This window comes from Podarcis melisellensis (genome assembly GCF_964234715.1).
Source record: "Podarcis melisellensis genome assembly, chromosome: 5".
In the NCBI taxonomy this organism is placed as follows: domain Eukaryota; kingdom Metazoa; phylum Chordata; class Lepidosauria; order Squamata; family Lacertidae; genus Podarcis; species Podarcis melisellensis.
Genome location: NC_138537.1, coordinates 84,558,969 through 84,586,654, shown reverse-complemented (window position 1 = coordinate 84,586,654; position 27,686 = coordinate 84,558,969). Strand labels below are relative to the sequence as shown.

Sequence of the window (27,686 nt, the reverse complement as noted above, 5' to 3'; positions counted from 1 at the left end):
TGCATATACCTTTACTTTTTTTAAAAAAAACAACCCATTTTTTTTTATCCACCCTGATAGGAACACTTCCTTCTCATAGAGATACTTGGAATGCAAGTAATTTGCAGAAAGGAAATTTCATGGAAAGTAGCAAATTTGATTGATTTGGATATCAGTGTCTGTAGGGACTTCAGCTCAGTGGTGGAGTGCATGTTTTGCATGAACAAGATCCCTGATTCAGCTCTTGGCATTTCCAATGAAAGGTAGCAGAGCTAGGAAAAATATCTGAGGCCCCAGAGAGTCACTTTCAGAGAAGATAGCAAGTCTAGCACAGGACTGTCTATCTGAAACAATGGAGAAGGCAGTTTAATATCTTCATATGAACACTTCCACCTATGAACTCTTCCTGCCTTTTAACAATTATCAAAGCAGCTTTTAAAAAAATCCTTTTCATCTTTAGGAAGTGCTGGAAGGGGATTTCTTCCTATTTCTTAAGTTAACTAGTAAAGTGAATGCCATAATCTTTAACAGTACAGTGGTGTGGATTGATGTACTTTTCATCCTAGTTGGCAGGGATATTGTTGCTCTTGGCAAAACACTTTTAGCTAATGACTGCCCTTCTGTTCTCTATCCAAGGATACAGATTTCTGTGTATAAAACCCAAGATAGGTTATCTATTTATTGTTTATTATCATTCACCTTCCATGCATATATATCTCAAGGGCGGTGTGTGCAATATAATAAAAATTAAAACTAGTTAAAAACACCACAAAAATAACAAGGTGGATTTAAAAACAATTCAAAATACACACCCATGGCAGAGACCTATTCATCCAGTTGAGAAAGCTTGTGGGGAGGAAATATATTCAGTTGTTTCCAGAAAGTGCAGATATTGGGCGCCTGTCGTAAATTGACGGGAATACTGTTCCATAGAACAAGGGCAGTCATACTGAAAGCTCTGAGTTACCATAGAGTAGGTTTCTTATATCTTTGAAATGTGAAGTAGACGCTCTTCTGCAGACTGCAGTGACCTACTGACTTATATGAAGGATAAGAAGGTATTTCAAGTAACCTGGTCCTGAGTTGTACAGGGCCTTATATCAAAACCCTGAATTTGGCCTGGTAGCAGATTGGCAGCCAGTTCAAATCCCGCAAGGAAGGAGTTAGATGCTGGTGGTTGTTTGACCCCACAAGCAGTGAAGCTGCTGCATTCTGTTAACCAAATTCAACAGTAACCTCAAACAGAGCACATTGCAGTAAGGTTGAGGTTATAAGTGCATGGACAACTGCTGTTAAACGTTCCTGATCCAGGAATGGTGATAGCTGTCTTAGTAGCCCAAGCTGGTAAACGGTACTCCTAGCAACTGAAAACACTTAAACCTCCAGTGACATCCACAAGAACTTCCATACAATGCATCTGCTCATTCAGAGAGAGTGCAACACAGCCTCATGTTTGTGTTGTTGTTGTTGTTTTTCTCCTTGGCTCTTCTGCATTTTTTCCTATCTAGTCTGATGGGAAACGTCTGGAAAACTTAACAGCATCTTTACTATTTTGTGACATTATGTTTTGCCTAAATGTATTGTCCTGATAAAGATATTGAAACCTTTCTTATAGGTTAACATGTCTAACAACTTTAAAATAAAATAAAAAACTTTTAAAACCCTGTATAAGTTGGTTTCAGCAATTACTTGTCACTCGTAGACCTGCAAGATTGATAAGTGTGTTCGTATAGACTACAATCACAGGGGCTAAATATATTAATCTATGGTACTTGAAGGTAAATGAATCTCATGCTGCTCTTTAGCCTAATCTTTTACTGTAAAAACTGTACCACTCAATGTGTTTCTCTAAGTAATTCTGTTGCTTAAATCCAATTACTGTACAGTGCTTTTGAAATCAAGTTTATGTTGGCTGCAGGGCAAAGCATTTTGAGCCTTGTCAGGACTCACTTAGACTCACTGGTGTACATTATGTAGATTGTTTTAAGAGTGATTACTGTGATTCTAGAGCACTTGGTATACTGTATTTTAAAGAATAATGAAACGAAATAGATTGCTTTGAAAGGCAATAACATTCTCTCATAAGAAAATGGGAGTGTATTTCATTACTCTCTGATGTCACAGGAATTCTTTGCAAAGATTTTGTGAAACTAATTTTCTATACTTGGAAGAAAGTGAAGGCCAAGGTCCTTGAGAGGAACAATGGGGGTTTATGTAGGTGTTTCAACCTCCCTCCAGAATTTTCCCCTTTTTCCAGTGGAAAGTGAGAGAACCTTTTATGAAACACTTCCTCTTTTAGGAGAATTAAAATGATTTAAGGCAATGTTTTAAAATATTGTTTTCAGTTTGTAGTATCTGGGTAACCCAATTACTATATTGAGTACAGTCGTACCTTGGATCCCAAACACTCGGACATTTTGACTCCCGAACGCCGCAAATCCAGAAGTGATTGTTCTGGTTTGCAAATGTTCTTTTGGAACCCAAACGTCTGATGGGACTTCCACAGCTTCTGATTGGCTGCAGGAGCTTCCTACAGCCAATCAGAAGCTGCACTTTGGTTTTCAAACATTATGGAAGTCGAATGGACTTCCGGAACGGAATCCGTTCAACTTCCAAGGTACGACTGTAATTGCAATTTCTATAGCTATGCAGCTCTCAAATACCACCTTCTCCAAATTTCTGCATCATGTGAAAGAATCTGAATTGTATGTTTTCCATGTATAAAATTTTCAAACTAACGAAACACCATGTGCAGTATCACCTCCTGGTGTCCATTTATTGCAGAATAAAAACTTAAATATGAGGTTAATAAAAAAATATACATCACCATAACAGATATTTTTAACAGCAAGGGTTATAAAATAGTTGCGTCTTACTAGACCTATATCACACAATGAAAGAGTTTTCAACATTAAAACTCTGAAATTAATATCAGCAACTTGCCTTTTTATGTTCCCCCAACAAGACATTTCTAATCAGCACCTGCCTCTTTCTTTCAAGTCCTAACTTTGTTACAGTAACAATATTAACATAATCAGAATCTATGCCAAGCATAACTGTTGTAAAGGACATTGAGAGAGTTCATATACTATCATGAAACAATTACCATTTTGAAAAGCAAATTTTGAAACAAAATATACAAGGCATACTTTAACTAACAGTTTCAAAGTACCAAGGACTATTTTGCCAATTAATGTATTAGTTTTGTGTTTGCCTGTGGAGTGAACTAAAATGTTTCATTATGGTCTGTGCCTCAAAGATCTTGAATGTAAGCTTCGCTTCTCTGATCATCATGAAGCTGAAGCTTGTTGCTTTAAGCTAGTACAGGGAGCAAGGATTCCTCTTGCAAGGTCATGTAACAGCTATTCATGCAAAAATGTGGGTTGTGCTTGGACGGGCTGAGGAAATTCTAGTACTTGGACTAATCTGATATTGGCTCTGGGCAATTAAGTAATACCTAGCATAATTGTGCAGGAAAATTTGCAATAAAGGATCTGCACTGACTGCCAATTTGCTACTGGGCAAAGGTTCAAGGTTTTATTGTTAATATATAAAGCCCTAAACAACTTAGGACCTGGTTATTTGACAGACCACTTTATCTCATACAGCTGTATTTGGTCACATTTCCTTCTAATACATACCATGGACCAACACTTGTTTCTCACTTATTTTTATTTAGACAATCCTTCACTGAGTAATGATTATGCTTTTTAATTTTTGATTTTGTAAGTCCTCCATAAAACCCACCTTGCCAATTGCAAGTAAGAGATAGCTCTCCTTTACAACATTTGTAGGCACATATATACCTTGGTCGTTGGTAGTGCCACACATAATGGGCCTCAACTATTTGTGTTTCATATTGATGAAGACATTTATATTAGATGGTACCCATGGGGTAGCTCAACAGCCTTCCTTTTCCTTGTAGTTTGGTGAAGTGACAATCCTACAGCTACCTGCTGCAGCAGGACACATGTAGACTGCAGATTTTTTGGTAATTTCATGCTTGAACATCATGGCAATATGCAGTTGTGATATGCTCATGGCTGCTTACTTCATTTCTTTCCGATAACATGCTTTCCACCCCACCACAAACAAGCCATCTAAAGAATGAATACACCTCTGGTGGAGCATTCTCTTTACTTCTATGGATCCCATGAACACTCAAATCTTTGCTTTAGTAATAGATTTCCAAAGGACACACATCAAACAAACACCTCATATTCACTGATATTTTTGTCTTACAGGGGTTCATGCTCACATGGTTTTTCTTGCCAAAGTTTGATGAAGGCCACAGTTGAGGCTGTAAAAGCATGGATTTCCACCCAGTGTTTTGCATTTAGCATCTTTACAACTGTTAATATTGATTCAAATGTAGTGCAACATTCCACCGGTGCAGTGACATTTCCAATGCTTCTCTTCTCCCAATCTTTTCTGGAGGATCCCTCAACCCCTTGCAGTGGATTTTGAGAGCTTGCAGGGCTGCAGGAGGAAATTTCATTCTTCCAGCACAAGACTCCTGCGCTAGTGGAACCGGGAGTGTTGTATACCACCCTTAGAGCATACCATTATGGTTAATTTGAGTCATGAATGGTTGCTGTAAAATCATAAACCAAGGAGATGTTGTCAATATTCTGGACAAGGTGACCATTTTGAATGCCCTCCCTTCTGCCGTCCATAGCACTTGTGGGTATAGCAACGTATGGATTCTGAACTACTGGGTGGCGGGAGGAAGCAGCTTCAAGAAAAAAGTACTTCAGTATTATACCTCAAATTTCCCACAGAACCCACAGATATAACCTACTGCTCGACTGCTTCCAGTGCCAGGCAATTTGTGTGTGCGGGGGGGGGGAGGGGTAGTGCCAAAAAGAAAAAGAAGTTTGTTCAAAAGACTGGGGGCAGGGTAGGCAGTTTCCCAGATTTTTAAAGAGATTTTCTGTCTTCCCTTACCTTAACCTTAAGAGGTGGATGAGGCTGTTTTTTTTCTCCCCCCCCTTTTTTTAAAAGTATGGTGGTCCTCTGTATTTCCAGCTGCCCTCTGGTACTGCTTGAAATGGGAGTTGCAATCCAAAATATCTTGAGGGCACCAGGTTGGGAAGGGCTGTTATCTCTCTGTCCCTACCCCAGTTTAGATTACAAGCCACTTAGGGACGGAAACACTATGCAAATAAAAACATGACTTTTAAGGCAGTGCATACCGAATTCAGATTACTTTTAGTCTTTCCATTGTTGTGGCATGGAACTTCATTTAAAATGCCTGGTGTTTTAAATATATGGTCCTAAGACCAATTAAAAACTGCCTTGCAGATGAAAACAAAAAGCGTGATGGATCTTTAATTGAACATGACAGCTGTTCATTTTAATTACTCCTGGATCAAAACCATCTTCCTGAATGCTTGTTATCAAGTGATTTACCTAAGGAAATAAGATGAGTGATAAAAGGGTTCCTATGAAAAGTAACTGGTTTATTTTCACTGGAGATTCTATCCCTTTTAACTTAAAATATAGCCAAGTTTGATTGTCTCTTTTGTTATTAAAGAACTATTGATATATTGCGGAAAGAAACAGTGTCCTCTCCTCTAGTTATGTTGTGCAGGTTTCATGACAGATCCCTCTGAAAACATTGGTATTCCTGTAACCTTTGAGAGATATGTGTAGAGTATATTAATGAGCACTACTTCCAAGTGATGTACAGTAACTTCACTCTCAGATAAAAACAGATGTGAATGATTCTGTTTTAATATTTAATTAGGCTCTAGGCCTCTGTTGGCTTGTTTAAGCTGACCTGACAGTGTTATACCTGGAAATTCTTCAAATTAAATGCTGAGTACTTGACCTTGTTCAAATAGTTGTAATTTAATAAGCCTGATACTTCTTTGTGGAAGTATCATGGGTAATGAGAACTGTTCTTTGGCAGGATTTGCTTGCCTTTGAAAGGAACAATTTGCTGCATGCCTCTTTTTAAAGTTTATCATCTGAAAGGTAGTATTCTTTCTTTCTATCTATCTATCTATCTATCTATCTATCTATCTATCTATCTATCTATCTATCTATTTATTTAATGGAAGAGTTGTAGAGTGATAAAGTGGCTCCAAAGTTAAGTTCTTGATCTCGCGGCAACTAACACCAGAAATGGAGAGCTTGCGGACCTCCAGATGTTATTTTACTGCAGCATCTGTCTTCCGTGCCGTTCACCATGATAGTTGGAGCTAGTGACACTTCATAGAATTGTAGAGTTGGAAGGGACCCTGAGGGTCATCTAGTCCAACCCTTTGCAGTGCAGGAATCTCAACTGGAGCATCCATGGCAGATGGACATTCAACCTCTACTTGAAAACCTCCAATGGGAGAGAGTCGTGATACAACAACACCGGTTGGGCCACAGTTTCCTCATTCCTGAGTTACACACATGGAATTGATGCCTACACAGAGCCAGTTTCAGGAACATTCTAGAGCTTTAGCCAGGAACATGATTCTCATTCCTCCTTTCCTCAGGAGGCAACATACATACAGCATTGGCTGTGATCATTCTTTTTGCTTCTCAGCTCTTCCGTTAGAAGTACCGTATTTTTCGCACCATAGGACGCACTTTTTCCCCTCCAAAAATGAAGGGGAAATGTGTGTGCGTCCTATGGTGCGAATGCAGGCTTTCGCTGAAGCCTGGAGAGTGAGAGGGGTCGGTGCGCACCAACCCCTCATGCTCTCCAGGCTTCGCACACCTCTCCGCAAGCAGCAGGAGCCCAGCGCTGGGCTCCTGCTGCTTGTGGAGAGGTGCCTGCATGCCGAAGCCTGGGCGCGCTGAGCTCAGCGCGTCCAGGCTTCGCGGACCTCTCCGCAAGCAGCAGGAGCGTTCCCGCTGCTTGCGGAGAGGTGCCTGCATGCCAAAGCCTGGGCGCGCTGAGCTCAGCGCGTCCAGGCTTCGCGGACCTCTCCGCAAGCAGCGGGAGCGTTCCCGCTGCTTGCGGAGAGGTGCCTGCATGCCGAAGCCTGGGCGCGCTGAGCTCAGCGCGTCCAGGCTTCGCGGACCTCTCCGCAAGCAGCGGGAGCGTTCCCGCTGCTTGCGGAGAGGTGCCTGCATGCCGAAGCCTGGGCGCGCTGAGCTCAGCGCGTCCAGGCTTCGCGGACCTCTCCGCAAGCAGCGGGAGTGCTCCCGCTGCTTGCGGAGAACTGCCTGTTTGAGGGCTGGGGTCGGGGGAAGCTCTAGCTTCCCCCGCCCCAGCCCCGCACCTGGGGGGGAAATAATTTTTCCCCCTTTATTTCCCCCCCAAAAAACTGGGTGCGCCCTATGGTCCGGTGCGCCCTATGGTGCGAAAAATACGGTACTTGAGGATTTAAGCTATATTTCTGTAGGAAGCCTTTCCACTTGTATTTTTTCATATTTTGTTTCTAATATTGTTGGAACGTGTTCCATAGTTTTTGTTTTGTTCTCTCCTTTATCTGCACTGCTATTCTGAGGCCTTGCCCCTGCTGCTCTTAGGAACCCTTCCCTGCCTGTTTCACTGTCCTAAACCAAATCCCCATCATATTTCTGAAGGGGAAGGAAGACTTGGGAGTGGGAACGCTTACTGGAAACAGAAGATGCTTTGCTATCCTCTCCTTAATTGGAAATGATGCTCCACTCATCTGCATTCTGATTTTTCATGAAAAACCTAAAGGTTTTGGCTTTTTCTTTTTGCATTTTCCAGAAATGTTTTGAGGGAAATGACTGAAATGAGCCAAAGGGAAGTTTGTCCATCATTAGCTATGTCAGGTTGTGTCTGAGCTCTCTTTCTCAAGGTAGTTTTCTGCCATTTAAGGGAAAAGGTTTGTTGGCATTAAGTATAATTTAATCCTTCTGTGTGGTTACTTCTCCAGGTTAAATGAGTAGTTAAGCTTTTTCTAGAATCTCTCTACTTTCGGCTGGCCTTTTAAAATCAATTGAATAGTTCCAGTTGTTTCTGTATCTTAAACCCTCTCTGTTTATATCAAACCTGTTGAAATAAAATTACTTGGCACAGTTGTAAAGGGGATTGAAAAGTGTACAATGTAGAAATGCCAGGTGTGCTTTGCTTCTGCGGTTCTCTAGAGCTTGGTAGAACTGTTGGCTCCATATTATAGTTTCCTTCAGTGTGAATTTGTTGACCCAGATGTAAGACATCTGTATTTTGGCATTCTTTGACTTGCATTTCCTAATATTTCGCTGTTTTATCACTCCTACAGTCTCACTACTTTGGTGAGTAGTATTACACATCTGGGTATTGCTTCTCCTTTCAGCTAAAGTGGCTTACAGTGAAATACCCAAGTTTACTTAAAACAGTTACTTGAAACAGCATGTTTAAAATATATCTGAGTAAAACCTATTGAAGTAAGATGCAATCTTCATTAGCTCAAATTTAATTTTTATAAGTGTCTTTTATGCTGATTATTGATCAATCATGACTTTGGAATTTGCTTCTAATGGTTCCAGCTGTTGTGAGAAGAAATCCCAACTGGGTGCTTGCTTACGAACACATGTGAAATGTGTTAAAACATTACTCGATGTATTTTTCCTGCTGTGGTAGGCAATACAGATAACATCTGTAAACGCTGATTAAACGAATGGTCTCCCTCTACCAGAATTTAGACAATTAGCATGATGTAGCCTGATGGGAATATTCTTTATTGTGGCCTCTGTCTATTGTTGTAAGATGCCTTGGGTCTTTTTAAGAAAAAGACATAGAAGAAATCGAATAAACTAATCTTAAGTGTTATTCAGAGCATGGATGGGTAGGATCTAGCTAATATGGTTCTGTGACACAAAACCCCTGTGGGGAGCTGCTGTGTGAGCTGATGGTATCAACAGTATCTTGCATTTGACAGCAGAATGTCCTTGTTACTATTGATTGGGCTGCTTGGTCAAGTGAAAACACATTGATCTATCCTTTAAACTCAGCTGTATGAAAATTTAGAGAAGTATATATTATGTCTTTGAACAGTGGGAGTCACAACCCTTTAAGAGCTTGCATAGTAAATCTAGTCCAAATTGGTCACCCGGAATATGTATCTATAATGATTCTGAATCATTCTATATTTTACATACTAATTTCCTCACTCCTTTAAAAAATTTGGCCATTTTTAAAATTAATAATTTGCTAAACTAAATGATGGCCTAGCAGTGACTTTGGTAGAACTCACTGGGTGACCTTCGGCAAGTCACAGCCTCTTAACCTACCTCACAGGGTCATCGTTGTGGGGATTAACTGAGGAGGGGGTGAAACATATACCGTATTTTTTGCTCTATAAGACTCACCTTTTCCCTCCTCAAAAGTAAGGGAAAATGTGTGTGCGTCTTATGGAGCGAATGCAGGCTGCACAGCTATCACAGAAGCCAGAACAGCAAGAGGGATTGCTGCTTTCACTGCGCAGCGATCCCTCTTGCTGTTCTGGCTTCTGAGATTCAGAATATTTTTTTTCTTGTTTTCCTCCTCCAAAAACTAGGTGCGTCTTATGGTCTGGTGCGTCTTATAGAGCGAAAAATACGGTACTTGGAGAAAAGGATGGGATATAAATGCAATAAGCTCTTCTGCTTACCCGCTTAAGAAAGCTAGAGGGGCCAGCCAGATAGAGGTGTCACTCGCCAGCCTGGCATCCAAAGATCTCTGTGTGGTCCCAATTGGACCTGTGCCAGTTGCAAAACATGCCTGGCTAATTTCTTAACACAATCACAGGGCCATAGTAAATGCCCAGACCGCAGCCAGATGAGGCAGCAGTGATGAAGAGAGACCTTGATGTTTCTGTGTTCACATTCCTTGGCTTATTACTTAACACAACTTTTACTGTTAGATTATTCCAGCTCTTTTTTCCAGGGTTGCAAACTTCATTCACACGTTACAACTGATATTCTCAGGGATTTGTCTCTAAGGTTTTGTATCTGATATTAAGCAGGTGTTGATTAACCTCTGTCCTGTGATGGATCAGTTGCTAGACTATAGTTTCTGTATGGTAGCTGAGAAACTATCCCAAAAGATACTATTGCATGAAATATAATGTCAGGTGGATGACAAGTGTGCTTGTGGCTGGTGAATTTTGAAATACTGGTGTCCCTGCCCCCCTTTTTAATAGGCTGAAGTGGCTAAACTATGGTCCCTTCAGCGGTTGTTCCCAACACCTTTGAGCCCCCATCAGTGTGGTCAATGGTCAGGATGATGGGAAATCCACCCCTGGTTATAACATCAACCTCAACATTTGAAATCCTTATAAAATGCCCTGCATAGTAAAAGTTCGTTTGGTACTTTTAAAAATAATAGTAGTAGTCTCTCCCCTCTCCTATACTTTGTTGATATTACTTTTCAGGTATAGATTTATGTCTCTTATAAATTGCTATGTTTGGCAGAGGATGGAAAACAAGTCTGTAAAATTATGTAATGTCTGAAACTTTGTGTTTATGATTAATTAGGTTATCATAAAATGTGTTTTTGTGTGCTGAATAATTGGGTCATACTTTTTATGTGCTCAGCAGCAGACTAAGGCTTTCAGCCTGGATCTAGTTACTTTAGGCTTTCTTGTTAAAACTGTTTTTCTTACTGGTCTTTGGAACACAGCCTTCAGTATGTTCAAACTAATGTAATTTGAATTATATTGACATTAGTTCATAAATTGTGGATACTGGATTAGTTGGCTTAGCTTCTGTATTGCCGTTTGAGTTTTAACCAATCATTTATTGATGTTGTATTAAACTTGCTTTATAGTTGTATCCTAGTTGTCATAGTTCAGATTTTATCTGGTCAGTGAAGTAATTTGAAATGCTCTGACATCTGGTACACCAGCACAATTCCTTCTGCCTAAGGGGTTTCTATTTCAGGACAGCATCTTTTGTATCCAGAGATTTACTCTGTCATGCATGAGATGTATTTTCCAAAATAAGGTAACTATAGTCACATAGGTGACTGACTGGCTGTGTGAAGATAAGTTGAATTGGTTCTTCAGAAGAGTGCTGTGCTTTCTCAGAATTTGAATACACCTCAAAAATCTACTGAAAAAAATCACTAGGTGTTGTAACCAGATGTGTTTTCAAGCAGGCACCCATGTGCTGAACACACAGATTGGTCCAGGGCATAGAGGTGAGGCGATCTTGAAGATAACTTGGCCCTAAGGTGTTTATAAAAGTAAGACCTTAACCTTGTCCTGGTAGCATATAGGCAGCCAGTGCCCTTTAGCTGATGGTAGGTAATTTCTGTTACACATGCTTTAATATATTGTCTGTTTTATGAAGATCTCTCATTGAAATCGTTGTTGGAGTTAAGGAAATATTTGACTCAATTGGATCTTTTATTTCTGCAATTAATAGATTGAGGGACTTTTTAATAAAAGTTTTCTAAATACAATGGGATTATGATTTGGAAAACATTGATTTAATATTTGAAATTCTGGCTTAAGTGGGGTTTTTTTATACTTTTTTTACTGCAATAAATCTTTGATTTGTTGATAGGTCTTCCTGTCTCTGAGTTAAAATGTACAGTCTGATCACGATTCTTCTGCTTGTTCACAGAAAAATCATAGTATACCTGTTTTCCTTCCATGTCTTCCTCTACTATTATAGCATTTCTTTTCATGGTTTTGTACTCATTTCATTGCATGCTATCTGTTCTTCGTTGGTTTTGCCTCTTCTCAAACACCAATTTTATTAAAGCACCACACCAATCTCCATGCTTGTGTGCTCATGACTCCTTATCTATTTACTTCTCCCCTTAAATAGTCAGCTTCCTCGTTTTAAGGAATTATTAAAAATGGCTTTTCTCTCTCTTTTTTAATTTTTCTCTTGATACTGGGTTGGATCTAGAGAAATCTGTAGTTCAGCAGAATATGACTTTGCCGCTCTCTCCTCTCACCCAGTGGCCCCCCTGAAAAGACCTCTTTTGAGGGTTGTGGGACTCTGCTAAACTGGGTGGGCTGTGGCACAGGGGGCTCTACCAGATAGAAGGAAGGGAGCTACTCTGTGGTGGTTCCACAGTTACATAATTAATGAACCCATACATGTGAAAATATTTCATGTGTAATTTAAGAATGACAGATACTGATCTCTTTCTGGATGAGGGGAATATCGTCTGGTTTTCATGTAAGGAAAGAGTTATTATAAGCAGCTTTTTCTGTTCATGAACTTGTTTCTTAATTTCAGTCTCCACAGCTATTTCTTGGTATTCAAAACTGTGTGTTTATTAAAGAAGAACCAAATGTTGACAGATGATTTTTACATTGAAGTTTTTTCAGTATTCTAAGAAAAAGCACCAAACTGGTATTAATATCTAGTATTGGTAAACTGAGGCTAAATTAAGGATATTTTAATTCTGCATTGCCAAACAAAAGCCTATCATGTTTTAATAAAAGAGAATAACATTTTGAGGTCACAAAAACAGGAAACAAGATTCTGTATGCAAGAGAACCAATAATTGATTCAACACTTTCTTTCCCTAGCCACGAGCAGATCCCATTCCAATATGTAGCTTCTGTTTGGGGACAAAAGAATCAAATCGTGAGAAAAAGCCAGAAGAACTCCTTTCGTGTGCTGACTGTGGCAGTAGTGGTAAGTCTTTCACTGACCAAATTAGACAGAGCTTTTTGCGGTCTTTTACAAGTGTTTTTGCAAGCCAGTGGTTCTTTGAGGGTGTGGCACATCATTTCTGTGAGCTGAAGTGTTCCCTCTATGAGTGCAGCTTTCTTTTTTGGGGAACAGATGCACCTTCCATTCACAAAGTGAAAATGTTAGCTAAAGCCCCCCCCCCCCAATTATGCTTTTGTTGTGTTCAGAGTTCTAGTTAACTTTAAAAAAATATATATATTCAAAATAATTTAACGTGCTTTATAGCCATATCTGCTGGAAGAAATTGAGATTTTAATGTTTATACATCATTCAGCACCACAAATATATGTTAAGTCAACAACTATGTGACTTCTAATCAGTTTCACTCTGCGAGCTTTTGGAAACTGTCCGAATAACTGCCAGTTACTCACAAAGACACATAACAAGAAAAGTATCTTTGGGACAGAGAAATTTGGTGTGCTTAGTTAGACCTGTTGTATCCCCCCATTGAAGTCACATTTCTCCCCTATGAGGTTCAAAATGTGCATTTTCCATCCCCAGCCATTAAAATGGTATATAAAAATGAAATGTTTATTGCCATTCCTGCGCTTTTGCGCTTGATAAGATTCTTGTATAGTTCTCTGACTTTCTTTGTTAACTTTCTTTTTAGCTTATGTATTTTGGATGAGACCAAAAGTGAACTCTAAAAATGTGTTCCTTAATTATTACTACTGTCACCTTTTCCTTCCTAGCACTTACACTTATTTTGTTTTATGAAAAGCATCAAGAGATGTTAGGATAGTCTGTTATGCCTATGAATAAAGTAAATTCCTCCTATGTGAACTTGAAAGCATTCCTTTTCAAATCAACCCTTGCTTGCTTTTCTTTTTTCTTTTATCATTTTAAACTTGTGGATCTCCTGCTTTGGTCCTGAAATATCTATCTATTCTTGCCTGACTTTTGCTGATGTGGGTGGGTACAGTAACCAGCTTTCAAAGCTAAATGGAAAGTGACACGTTCTAACCCTGGAAGGAGGTCAGAATTTTGTTTTCTGAGCATCTAATTCAGGTACAGAAGGTTCAATGCTGTAGTCCTTACGTTTCACAATAGTTTAGTGCCATACTTCTGAAAGAATTGAAAGACATTATGATAGAAGTTCTGCCATGATATATGCAAAAATGGCATACAAGTCAGTGAGATACAACTGAAGAATGTGATATTTTGGTCGCCAAAAAGGCCTTTATCTCATGGAGAAGAGAAAACCATTTTGACTTTATAGTTTACTATGCGATATATCCATATCATGGGGTTGGTTTGCTGGCTTGTTCTTTAGTTGTAAAATACATACTTCTCCTGGTTGCTGTCTTAGCAGCGGAGATGGTTGTCTTCATTTCAAGTTTTAAAGAACTGAGTTGTCAAAACCTGTCCGTTTTGTAGAATAACTTTTAAGGGTTACTTTCCCCCCTTCATGTGTATTTAAATTTTATGGGCTGTAACTTTTACTCAAACTAGACTCATTGAAATGAATGACTATGACTAACTTGGGCGTATTAATTTCAGTGGGTCTTCTGAGTCAAATTGAATTGACTATAACCCAGTGCCTACATGTGCTTCGTGTATCACATAAGTAAACGCTGGTCTTGTATAGTGGCCCTAAACGTTGGGATTGAATTGCGTTTGCAAGCCTTACAGCTTAAGACTTAAGAATTTAGCAGGGTGGGGTGTGTGTGTAATGCAACAGTATAACATAAACCACGGTTGAGCAAATTAGTCTGTACATGAGCTAGTGCACACAGCTTAAGCACACGCACTTTTCTTCTCCCTTTCTCCAGTGGGGAATCAAACCACAGAGTGACAAGCTGAGCATTTCCCTGCTGGAGGATCCCTGCTGGAGGAAAGGAGAAAAGTAGGAGAATTCAAGTTGTGTCTATGAGCAGGCTGCTTGTGTACAGACTAATGTGCTTAACTGCAGTTTATAGCTTAGCTTTGCATCTGGATGCCACCATAAATAAATGTCATTTTAAGATGATATGATACTATTTTATAGATGAGGAATACATTTGCCAAGAGCCCCCCCCCCCCAAATGATGTAGTTTTTTGTTCTTGCATATGTCTGAAAAAAAAATCTATTGGCTTCACAATTCACTTATGAAAATACAATTTAATTTGGTATCTATTAAATGTGTATAAGGTGCTCTTTGGAGATTGGTTATTACACTCTGGCTGTCTGCAAATATGGCTTTTCATTATGCTCTGACTGTCTGCAAATACAACATTTCATTAATCAGTGCATAATGTAATCAGCTTTTTTGCATTATAACAATTCACTGACAGTTCTAAGGAACAGCAGAATTGGAAGCGCCCAACTTTCATGGTTCAGCTTCAGTTTGAATTAACACTGATGCATTCTCTTTGCCTCATTAAAGGTAAATTATGTTTAATTAGTTACTTACCATTATTTAGCTATACAATATGAGACATTGAGATTGGCAGTCAAATTGCCAGATGGCTAAACCTTAACTGCAGGTGACATCATTTTTTTTTTAAACCAATCTTCATGCTGTTCAGAGGTTTTTCATAAAAATGACTTTGGGCTTAGGTATGCTGTTACACAGACCCCCTGGGGTTCACAGGCTTGCCAATTGGGAACCACTGTCTTAGACTATAATCATACTGGACTGGACTGGACTTACTTTTGAGTAGACATGCATAAGGGTGCCTGTGTCACAGTTGTTTGAGGGGAGAGATGAATATGTTGAACACAAGAGAGGGGCCAGGTCAGAAGGACAGCAGACCCAAATTAGATCAGAGGCAAGCAGCAGTTCATAACAACATGAAGGTGTTTATTGCCTCTTTTGAAGATGGAAGCACTGTTTAGGTGCAGAAATGTGTCTTGTAGTAGAGTATTTTTTGTATTTTTTAATATATTATATATGTATATATACATGACCTTTATTTAATGTTGCAGAGTATTAGGCATAAGCATAATAATGCTATATATTTCTGTGACTAAAACCTTGTCTTAAAACACATGGTTAAAGCAGTCATAGGGCATGAGGGAGGAGGCTTAATTCGCTCAGGGAAAGTGGTCAGAGCTGGGGCATATGACTAATGTGGGTGGAGCTTCCTTGCAGCTTGCTGAGAAAGGGGAGCCCTTTAGTTCTCACACAGAGCGGAAACTAAGTGACTGTTGATTGCAGAGGAGCAAATCGCTAAGAACACTGGAACTCATTGATGAAATAGGCAATCACTGGAGCCAAAACTAGTTAATAACTGCCTAAATTATAAGATAGGCAAAAAGCTTGTATCTACCAAGTTTGTTGTGAAGCAATTTACTTTTTCCAGTTAGAAGATTCCTGAAAAAAATAATTAATAGTCCATAGAGATTAAGGAAAACAAAAAAATAAAAGAAAGAGCATCTAGAAAAAATAATCTCTGTTGGGCTAAGAATACAAGTTTCCTCTTGGTAACAGCAGAAAAAAAAATATTCCCAAAATGACTTAAGGCGAAGCCAAAAGCAAGGCCTCCTGTCTATCTATCAAGAAAACCAAGCCACCGTGCTTTCAGTATCCCAGAAAGATGGTAGGAGTGGGACAGAATGATTCATGGAGAGAAAACGATGTACACTAAAAATTGTTACAGTAGGATTTGGGGGGAACCAACTTTCTTTGTGTGTTTCTCTAATACGAAATCCTTCTTATTTTTAATCTCCAGCCAGACACTGGTTCTCCTCCAGTTTCATCCCCTAAATAATTTCCTTCTCATTAAATCTTCATAAGGGACTTTGCCACCATATGTAGTGCCATCTGTGGAAAAACTCACTACCTCAGATGAAAGGCACCCAGTGAGCGCAATGTTCCAGAATCAAAGAGATACTTAAAAACCAAAGCTCACCTCATTTCTCAGATGGAGACCTGTCATTCATCGCAAAGGCAATTTAAGCTGCTACAAAGACCCATTCACACCTAGAAGTGTGAATCAAATTGAAAACAAAGAATTAACCTGCAGTTTACTATTTTCTTAGCCCAATTTTGTTTGCTTCTCAAAGCCTCATTCCAGTTAACCAAAAATTATGTGATGTTCCAGCCCAGACAGGACAGCTTCCAAGATGCAAAGCCTATCCTTTTTTCTTGTTTTTAATTAATTCAAGGAGCAACCAGGATTCTCTTGACTAGCAGTCAGATACCCATAATACGTAATATTGTGAAGATGCCCATCTTCAAAGGAAGATAAAAGGCCCATCACTATGTGTATCTCAAAAGCTTCTATGATGGTAATAAGAATGACCCCTTAAATCAGAGCTTTCCAAACTCTTGTGTTGTAACACGCTAATGTGTTGGCTATAGTGTGTAGGTGTGTTGCACGAATACACCCCACACTCCTCCCAGGGCTGGAAAGGGGTTAGTTTAGCCTCTGGTCTGCTAGTAAAATTGTGTCACCATGTCCCAAAATGATGCATGTCTAAAAAGTGTGTCACCAACATGAAAAGTTTGGAAAGCTCTGCCTTAAATCCTTCATCATGCTCATTGTCCAGCACCCCGGAACCCAGAAAATAAGTCCCAAAGGGAGCAAACCCAACAGATAACTTGCTCAATGGCTTCAAAAGCCACAGAGAGAACAAAGGGAACAAACAGGGTCATACGCCTTCTGTCTCTTTTTTGATGCACGTCCTCAATAAAAGTGACCAAAGCTGTTTCAGTGCCAAAACCAAGCCTGAAGCTAGTTTGAAATAGTTCTAGATAATTGGCTTCTTCCAAACATACTTGAAGCTGAATGGGCACCTTGTAAAAAAGACACTTAAGGCATGTCTGGTGCTTGTGTGTGGCTGTAAATTAGAGCTAGAAAATAAAAATAACTGGAAGCAGGAATAATTTTGAATTACTACATCCAGACATATATGTGCATAGCCACAAATAAAAAGTCCTACGTAATACTAACTGGCAAGTATTTCTCTCTATATAGTAGAGAAAAGAATAGAAATACAATGAAAATGCACATAAGATACATTTTTTTAAGCTCACCATAGTAGTAGTTGAACACGCAAGGATTACTGAAATGTATGTGCTTTGAAGCCTCATAGTATACATTAAGGATATACAATATGTTAAGGAGTTTAACAATAACGAGTAGGGTGTTTTGAAAACAGAAGTATGGTACCAATATTTTTATTGTCAACACCAAATTAAACATGTATTAACAATTTCTGATAAAAATGTGGATTCAGCAATGTGTCTCTTACGTGAATTGCAACTAAAGTGTTGCCGACCCCAGGTCCTGGGAGCCATTTGGCTCCTAGCTATTTCCCCCCAGTTTCTAACACTGCTTCTACACAGAGAAGACCCATTGAAATGAATGGACATGACTGACTTGGGTCCATTCATTTAAACAGGTCTACTCTGAGTAGTACAAGTAAGGGATATAACTTTTTTATTTGTTATTTTATTTGTTAACGTTTGTTAGACACCAAATAATTGAGGTTTTCTGGGCAGTCTTGTAATAGCAGCTGCGCCTCTTTCTGTCCATGAGAGAGAAGACATGAATTCTGAAAGTAGCCAGTACTGATGAAATAGTACTTGGAGAAGATGTCATAGAGTTTTAGGTGATCTGGAACATAAATAATCCTCATGTATGAATACTGCCTTTTTGTAGGACATCCATCCTGTTTGAAATTTTGTCTGGAGTTGACGACAAATGTAAAAGCCTTAAGATGGCAGTGTATTGAATGCAAGACGTGCAGTGCCTGTAGAATCCAAGGCAAAAATGCAGTAAGTTTTAATCCCTTATTACAAATAATATATAATGTTTGGTCTAATTATTTAGGTCTAGTTGAACCAAATTTACAGCCTAGAAGGAATGGGGTGAAAATGATGCCAAAGGATGATGGTTTGTTTGTTTTTGTCTTTTGCTAGTTTCTCCATGAAAATATATTTTTGTAAGATTACTTTTGTTTTCCCTCTCTCCATTTCAATTTCAGGATAATATGCTTTTCTGTGATTCTTGCGATAGAGGTTTCCACATGGAGTGCTGTGACCCACCTCTTTCCCGAATGCCAAAAGGTGATCTCTGAAAATGCTTTCAGTGTATATGGCTTGATTGTATGTATGTATGTTTTTGTACATTCCATGTAGATCTTGATTTTCAGTTCAATATTATGAATTGATTCAGTGAATTATTTATGTATAAGCTATTCATTCTTGGATACATTGATGTGTTTGTGATGGAGCATTCTGAAATAGCCCCTCTTTTTTCTATGTGTTCTTTATAGCTTCCATAATATAGTACATTTGAATTGTAAGAGGGCTGTTCAGGTTCTTTTTTGTTGTTCGTGTCTTTTTGTAGCAGCTTCTGTAGCTGGAGAGCTAAGGATTTGTCACAGTATAAATTTGTGGCAGAGCATGGACCATCAGCTCAGATTTCCCTCATCTAAGTTTAATTTTCTACCAAATTACCTTTCAAATAATAGGACTTGGCATTCCTTTTTGCAGTTTTTAAGAAGTCCGTAAATATAGCTCACCTTCTTTATCACATGAATGCAAGAAAATGTGCTCACATTGTTACCTGTAATGTTAAAATGGAAGGTGATAGTAACCTGTCAATATTGTCGGCTGATCAAAATGTGGTTCTTATTATTGTCGTTTATAGTTCAAGCCACTAAAACCTTTTGGTACTGATAATGCTGGTTACAGCATTCTGATTCAGGCAATCAGTTTATTGTTACTGCAAGGAAATGATCTTTTGTATCCTCAAAGTCATCTGTATTCTATTCTAATACTTAGAATATTTAATTTAAAGCTTTTAAAAGTTAAAAGTAGCCTTAAAATACCAGCTTGCCTTCTCCACTTCAGCATGCTAGCAAAATAGACAAGTTGCAGTCTTGCTGTTTTGTAAGCCAGCAGTCCCTCTCAACCTTAGAAATAATAGCCATTCCTAAAAGTCATAGGACATCAGTTGTGCCTAGACTAGATGTTGCCAGGACCTGAGTCACAGTTGCAAAATCTTTTTTTGTGGCCCATGAACAGTCATACAGATGGGTTCTACAACTGCACTGTGCTATTGGAATATTTGTACCCTACCTACTAACAAGAGTTCTTGGCATGGCTTACAATATATTTAAAATACAATAAAAATTGACAATTAAGGTGTTGAAATTCTTCAGTAGGTGAGATTGCTTTATCTGCTGCTGTCTCGTGACTTCGTGTTTCTGGTAACAGACCCAAGAGTCTACAAACCTCCTTCCTATCGTTGGATGTTCCATCATCACTCTGTTGTTCATTGGGAAATTTCTAGAATTAATGGCTAGGACCTGATGCTCATGCACTTTCACCTGAACAAAATCTTTTTTTAATCATTAATGTAGGGATGTGGATTTGCCAGGTCTGCAGACCAAAGAAAAAAGGAAGGAAGTTACTTCAAGAGAGAGCATCACAGATAAGGCGGCGATACACAAAACCTATTGGGCGACCAAAAAATAAACTAAAGCAACGAATGTTGTAAGTGTTTTTGGGTTTGGCTTGTCTTCTACATTTGGGTGGTGTTGCACTTAACAGGCAGATTCTTATGATGAGCAATGGTTTCACTGCTGGGTTGTTCCAAGTTAGTACATCTTCCTGCTACTAAACCTCTGGCAGTTCCCTCACTTCAAGAAGTGAGGTTACAGGGAACCAGGCAGAGGGCCTTCTTGGTGGTGGCACCTGCTCTGTGGAACGCCCTCTCAGATGTCAAGGAAATAAACAACTGTCTGGCTTTTAGAAGACATCTGAAGGCAGCCCTGTTTAGGGAAGTTTTTAATGTTTGATGTTTTATTCTGTTTAATATTCTGTTGGGAGCTGCCTAGATTGGCTGAACCAGATGGGCAGAGTATAATAACAATAACATTTTATTTATTTATTTACTTATTTATTTAGTAAGTAAGTAAGTAAGTACCTGGTTTTAACCTAAATAGAAAGATACAGATGTTTCAGTTCATGCTTCTTTTTTAAGTGCATTAAAGCACTTCTGGATGATGGAGTTAAGGCAACAGAGTTCTCATATTATTTGACAGAGCCATATAAATAACCAGTCAGGTGGCAGTGGCAGCTGCTGTGGCCTCTGCTCTGGCCCTTGCCACTGGCTGCCATCTAGTAGCAAAAGTTGTGGAACCTGTGTGTGCCCCTATTGCATGAGAATGTTTGTTATTTGATTGATCACTTGATGGCAGCAGATGAGCAGACACGTGCAAAATTACCTAGTGGTTTGTCAGTTTTTGTGTTGAACATTCGGTCATCATGTTATGAGACCACTGAATTATGCTATTTGAATTGTTGGAACAGTGAAGGTCAGCGCTTGCCGTAGTTGGTGATGCAGAGTTACAGAAATAACTTACTGCTGTCTTCTTTAGAAATAAGAGTAGATCTGTTACCCTTCATCTTTTATGAAACTGTAAAACATTGGGAAGATGACGTGGTACCAGTATGATGGTGCGTATATTTAACATAGAAATAGAGATTGAAATTAATATTGAACCTCTAGAGTGTCAATTCATAGCTTGTTGAATCCATTCCAGAATAAATTCTGCTGTGGGAGGTGTGAGTGGGTGTTTAAAGGTGTATGTCATTTTGCTTAATGAAATGTACCTAACTAAATGACACAAATATTGTACATTGCTGAATCATTATGTGCTTCATCATAAAAGAGTTGTCAGTGCAGTGGCACTGCTTAATGGACCTTTATTGTGGCATTGAACAGCAATGTGAAATCATATAGCACCAGGAGCTTGTTAACCTCTGTAGGCAGATGGTTATTAGCATATATGGCACCAAGTGATAGGCTTTATGGTAACAGAGCTGAACTTCTGGCATTGAAATATTCAAACAACATGTGGGCAAGGCTTAGAAGATTTTAACTGGATTGTGACTGTTAACTGCTAGCCATTCTCAGTAATGGGTTGGAGTGGGGAATGCATTCGGGGCCAAATGGAGGGTTGGTTGGCTATTGAAGATCAGCAAACCAGATGGTTGCCCCAGGCTGCTCCCTCTCAAATCTGTTTATATTCATTACTTCAGTTTCACCACTATTGAAACAAAATATATAATGCTTAACAATAAGATGACGGAAATGAGAAGAAAATACAATTGATGTGAAATAATTATGCAGCATTGTGTGGGTTTTAGTTTGATAAACTTTCCTGGTTGCTTGCATTTATCACAAATATAGGAGATTTGGTTTGGCATCTCTTGACTGTTCCTCAGCATCTCTTTACGTTTCTGCATTAGCCTTTAGCTAAATCAGCACTTCCTTAATCAAGCTAGATGCACTTTCCCAGTAAAACTCAGTACTGCTTCTCGGTATCTTTCATGTCAAGCCTTTCCCAGTTCTTGCTTTCCTTTTATCATGTTTTATTTATACCTTCTGCATGGTTCTTAGTTGGACTTACGCTTTTTTTCTTAACTAAAATAACACGTTAGTGCTTGTGTAGGTTGTCGTTAATGCTGCGCAGAAATGCATCTTTCTTTAAGAATTCCATTACTTTAAGTGTATTTTTTAATTAATATGAATGTAGCCCTTTTGTAATGAAGCATGCCCACAAAAGCCTATTATACCGGATTTAGGGTGTTATCTTCCTCCGCATTATTGGAATGTCATTTTTACAGTTGCTGGCTTTGAAGCAGTCAAGTATCTTGAAGCTTTTGTAGCATAAGGCTTGGATCTCCTGGGATCATGTTATAGTTGTAACAGCCTTCAAAAGGCAGAAGCTTTACTGTTGCGATGCAGTGCAGCATATAGTCAAGGAGACCATTGAAATTAGTGAGGCTAAAGTCCATTAATTGTATATTGAGCCTAAGGAATGCATATTCCCTTTCTGTAGGGATTTCTTTGACCAAAACCTGAAACACACTTTGACCCATTTAGACCCTGTCTTAACAGGACAGCTGCATTTTGGAAATGTTCTACTGCATGGTCATCTGTGCAGTGTCACATATCGGTTCTACAATCTGTGCAAAAATATTCAGGAATATTTAATCTAGGAACTCATTCACTTTTGCTCACAGAAGATTTTGGCTATCTGCAAATGCCTTGAAGGGAGGGATGAATAACCGATACCAAATGCAGTATCCAGTGCTTTTTTCAGGGGGTACGCATGCCCTTAAACATTTTGTGAATTTAAGTATTTCAATATGAGTAGGAAAATGAGAGTACACCTAAACATTTTTTTGAAAGGAAAAAAAAGCACGGGCAGTATTTCAGGGAGCTTTCTCTCTCTGGAGTTTTTGTTTTCTGCAAGGTTCAGCCATTGCTGTTGTACCTCCCCGCTTTTCCTCTTTTAGAGCTTTATGTGAATACTTCTGTAAAGGTCCCACTGTAGTTCACATAGCTGACAATAAATAGCCACATCAACTGCAGCGTGACAAGAGTATGGCGGGCAGGCAAGGAAGCAAGTGTTGCAAATGGTGAGCAGCCCAGGCAAGCTGCTGAGGAAGAAGCAACATTGAATGGGACGAGGGAGCCTCAGAGAGCAATTTGCCAAACTGTTCTCTGAAGCACTTTCCACCATCCTCCAATGACTTTTAAGGAGGGTGGGGATGCTTCGGGGAGTCATTTGTCTGAAACATCCCCATTCTCCATTAAATGATGGAGCCCAGGTGAGCTGCTGAAGGAGTGACATTTAAAAGAGGTGCTTCAGAGAGTAGTTTGGACCCTCCTCCATTAAACATTTAATAAGCTGTGAGACTAGAGCTGTTTGGATGAGCTCCGGGAGAAGGGGATGGGGTTTTGGGGTGAGCTTTGGGGCAAGCTGTGGGGGAGGTGTTTGGTCAGGTGGTTGATGAGTGGCAAAATGGTGGGTGGTTAGCGAATGGAGCAAGTAAAAGTTGTGGTGGCAGCTCCTAGTTGTTCCATATAAGATTAGTGGAGCAACACCAGTTTCCTTGGCTGGAGCTTTAGAATGTTTCCAGCAACTGAACTCATGTGAGAGAGGGCTGTGATGAGTGACCTTAACAGTCTGCCTTTACAGTTCTTAATCCTAAGGCTGACCAGTCTCTTTAACTGTAGTTAAAGAAGGAGAGGAGATGCGGGGGAGATGTGTATTTCTGTTTGAGCACAGTTGTTGCAACTGCACTGGTTAATTGCACTTATTATAGTTCTTATTTAATAGACAGAGTCCTTTACAGTCTTTGTGCTTCTTGTCCTCAGAATAACTCTGTGGAGCTGCTGATTATATTTACTGTTTTATGACAAATATTGAGAATGTGGCTTGCCCCAAAACATCCAGTAAGTTGATGGCTTAGTTGGTTTGAATACAAGCCTTAGTTAAAGCTTTTAACCCCCAGACCACTCTGACGACCATCATTTAGTCTTGCCACTGTCATATAATTCTGATGGTTTTGAACTAATATGTATATCTATCTATATTTGATGAGGCTTCACCAGCAGTATTTAGCTGTTAGGATGTTGCTTAGATTTTAAGCAGAGTAGCACGAGTAATTCATAAGCAGTGTTGCTATCGTTTATTTTTATGGTTTGTTAATGCTGACTGCTTCTTAAAATTTTCCATATTTTTTGCTAGGTCTGTAACCAGCGATGAAGGATCCATGAATGCATTCAGAGGAAGGGGGTCACCTGGTAGGGGTCAAAAGACTAAAGTCTGTACCACACCTTCATCTGGTCATGCTGCATCTGTGAAGGATTCAAGCAGCAGATTGGCTGTTACAGACCCCACCCGGCCTGGTGCCACCGCCACCAAAATCACCACCACCACCTCCACCTACATACCTGCCTCTACACTTAACGTTAACAAGAAAACCAAAGGGCTTATTGATGGCCTTACTAAGTTTTTTACACCGTCACCCGATGGTCGCAGATCACGAGGTGAAATAATAGACTTTTCAAAGCATTATCGTCCAAGGAAAATGGCCTCTCAGAAACAATCATGTACTTCTCATGTGTTGGCTACAGGTACCACACAAAAGCTAAAACCTTCTTCACTTCCACCCCCAACCCCCATCTCTGGTCAGAGCCCCAGTTCACAAAAATCCAGCACTTCCATCTCTTCTAACTCTCCCCAAAGCTCCTCCAGTCAGTCAAGCGCACCCTCCTTTAGCAGCCTTCCTAATAACAGTCAGCTAAAGGGACTCTTTGATGGACTTTCTCATATTTATTCCACTCAGGGACACTCTCGAAAAAAGGGGCACCCGAGTTATGCACCGCCCAAGCGTTTGCGTCGTAAAGCAGCATTTTCTTCCACATCCAAGTCTAAAACTGCTTTCTATGGAAAGAAAGAGATTAGAAGTAGGTTTATTTCTCACGCCTCCGCCTCTGGATGGGTTATGTCTAGAGGACGTGCTTTTAAAGCAATTGGTCACTTCAAGCAAACCACCTTCCTTAAAAAGCGCAGGATTCTAGGCAGATTAAAGTATAAAGTGACCCCTCAGATGGGGACCCCCTCACCAGGGAAGGGGAACTTGGCAGACGGAAGGATTAAACCTGATCAGGATGATGGTAAGCAACAGGTCAAAGCGCCAACCAAACCTGCGTCCCGTCCAAATCCAAATTCTTATTTTGTCACACAGGTCTCAGCTACTTCTCTTCTGACTTCACTCTCATACAAAAGCAATGAACTTTGACCTTGTAACTAATGCTGACTAAATCTCCAAATTGTTTTTCCAACTAATGCTGTACCGCCTTGTTTGTCAGTTTTTGCATATGTAGTGGCACTAGCACACCCCCACCCCAATGTCTTCATAATGTTGCTTTTATGCCTTTTGTAGTAGCGTATTGGTAGCCACTCCATGCTGTCCCTTGCCCTTTCTCTGGCCATAGTGCTGATGGCATTTATTAGGATGACCATTTCAACTCTTCATTTCCCTCTCCTCCATCGCTTTTCCATGACACATTCCATCTGCTACACAACACTGGATTTGTACTGCTGTGAAATTTACTCTTCCCGGTTTTTAAATAAATCTTTCCTTTTTTTTCTTGAAGAAACAAGTCTGTATTCCTTGCCTTAGTTTCTTCTAATCTGTTTCAAATAGTTTTGCCTAAGATTGTTTTAGTGTTGAAAGCTTGTTTTCTTTTTCTTAGAGGCTCAGATATATGGTTAGGATATGCGAAATCTATGCCGCTGTCTCAGTTGTTTGATATAGTTTTGTATTCAAAATGTCTTTTTTTTTAATTGGGTAGGAGTAGAGTGTAAATTCTGAGTTAGGGCATGAAAGGAAATGCTGCTGTTTGTCCTGGCCGTGTTTATTTAAAATAAATCTGCAAATGTTTTAGTAGATACTATAATAATAAAGATTTGCTACGTCAACTGGAAAGATCAGTGGGAAGCAGGATTTTAAAGCATTAGTCACTCAGAAAATGGACTGGGAGCTACATTTTGATTGCAAAAGGTGTTTGTTGCATCATGGTGGTGAATAAACTCTCTGCTGGTTTTAAACAACAGGTACAGAAATCAAAATAAGCATCAAACAAGAAAACTCAGATCTGTTTCTGGTGGGAAGCAAGGATATTATTACAGAAGAAGATTTGGAAATGTTTAAGCAGGCCCAGGAACTTGCAATGGAGGTAAGGTTTACAGGTGCCAGCTAGGTGAACAGTACTGATACGGTAATTTGTTGCTTGATATGAGGAGAAAATTGTGCTGACTGCTTAGTTCTGCTTAATGCCCCTTTTATTAAGGCTAGTTTGTATATAAAGGTATACATCTAATCTGGAACCCAAGTATCTCATTAGGGTAAAAGTAAACTTGAATGGGAAGTTCTCTATATAGCTTCAGGCATGGTGCAGAGTGAATATGTTTCACAGCACTTGGGTGACTTGATAGAAGTCCTTATTTTTAAGGATGTGGATAGTTTGTGCTACTTTTCATTCCTCTGTAAACAGATGTCTCTCCACCTAACACCTAAAATAGTGTAATACCCCCAAAATAGCCTTACTAGTGAAATGTGATGGGGGGGAGGATTCTATTGCGCTTTCAAAACTTTTGTTCTTTAATTGTGATTAATAGAAAATTGGTTGTAAAAATGGTGGAGAAACAAATGGACGCTACCCTTCAGTGATAGAATTTGGGAAATATGAGATCCAAACATGGTACTCCTCGCCTTACCCACAAGAATATGCAAGGTAAGGAGAATGAACCTCTAAACTGTTTTATGACAAACACCATCTCATAGCTCCAAAAAAAAGATTACTTTTACAACTTATTTGCAAAGCTTCTCAAATTCAGACATGCAGTGAAACCACAACTTTATAACTTCCCTTCTCTTTCTTTCCTAGCTTGCATATTATCATTGAACGTTGCTGTAAAATCAGCTTGGCACTGCCAAAAAAATCAAAGATTAAATATATATATTGGCTGCAGATAAGCCTGTTTAGCTACAGAATGCCTCATACACACCCTTTTGTGGCTAAGGAAAAAAAGGCTAGCCCCCAAATTACTTCATGCATGTCCCTTCCTTTCTACATGGAGCTTGAGATAGTTCTCTTAAAACATCAAAAATAATCATAAATAATTAAGAGTTCAGCAGTGTTCAAAGTGTCCGCAGTTAGAAAATCCACATATTAGTAAAATGTAATTTGTTATTTTTCTTGGTGCCAAAATTTTAATCTTCATACTTCAACATTTTGAGACTATTTTGCCATGGATAGAATATGACAAGCCCTGCAAACAGTAATGTTGATAATAACTAGCTTCCTGTTTCACAATATTGTGTCAAGGGATGGCTCAAGCACTTGCCATCAATGTGCTCACCATCGTGTATGCTCTACTTTTGCCTGTAATTGGGCCCCAGTTCCTCAGTGTTCAAAGAATGGTCTATATTTTCATCCATTTTTGAAGGGGTCAAGAGAAAAAGTTAAACAAAATTGGAGGGGCGAAGAGATTTACCTGAAAATCGGCAGACTTCTACCACCACCTCCTTTTCTTTTAAAAAAACCTTTCTCACAGTGGTGCTCTTACAGCCTAGCATTTTTTCTTGGACTTGTGCATTCCATTTTAACCTTCTATTTCCAAGTATCAGATATTCCGTTTCATCCAATAATTTAGGGAATGCAGGAGAAACGAATGACGTCAGAGATAACTCAAGTGGAAAGTGGTCACTTTCAGCTCTGGGAATTACCCTAAAGGTGTCTTGGTTAATTGGCACATTATTGGATGTTAGGATATAATCTATGGTGCTAGCAAATCCTCTGGGGGAGATAAA

General features: G+C 39.3%; 1 protein-coding gene and 1 long non-coding RNA gene across 9 annotated transcripts in view; one reads left to right on the top strand and one right to left on the bottom strand.

The window, feature by feature from the left end:
• KAT6B (lysine acetyltransferase 6B) overlaps positions 1 to 27,686 on the top strand; it is an 86,888-nt gene that overhangs the window by 17,714 nt on the left and 41,488 nt on the right. For 6 of the 8 annotated variants that reach the window (XM_081913433.1, XM_081913436.1, XM_081913435.1 and 3 more), the window contains 7 exons: positions 12,405 to 12,513; positions 18,160 to 18,275; positions 18,485 to 18,566; positions 19,868 to 20,000; positions 24,053 to 24,984; positions 25,928 to 26,049; positions 26,492 to 26,607. In XM_081913433.1, coding sequence (XP_081769559.1) covers positions 12,405 to 12,513; positions 18,160 to 18,275; positions 18,485 to 18,566; positions 19,868 to 20,000; positions 24,053 to 24,984; positions 25,928 to 26,049; positions 26,492 to 26,607 — 1,610 coding nt within the window. The remainder of the gene's footprint in view (positions 1 to 12,404; positions 12,514 to 18,159; positions 18,276 to 18,484; positions 18,567 to 19,867; positions 20,001 to 24,052; positions 24,985 to 25,927; positions 26,050 to 26,491; positions 26,608 to 27,686) is intronic. The other 2 variants (XM_081913440.1, XM_081913438.1) reach the window with 2 other exon arrangements.
• Positions 1 to 27,686, bottom strand: part of LOC309371311 — a 50,865-nt gene that overhangs the window by 2,516 nt on the left and 20,663 nt on the right. The gene's annotated exons all lie outside the window — the stretch shown is intronic.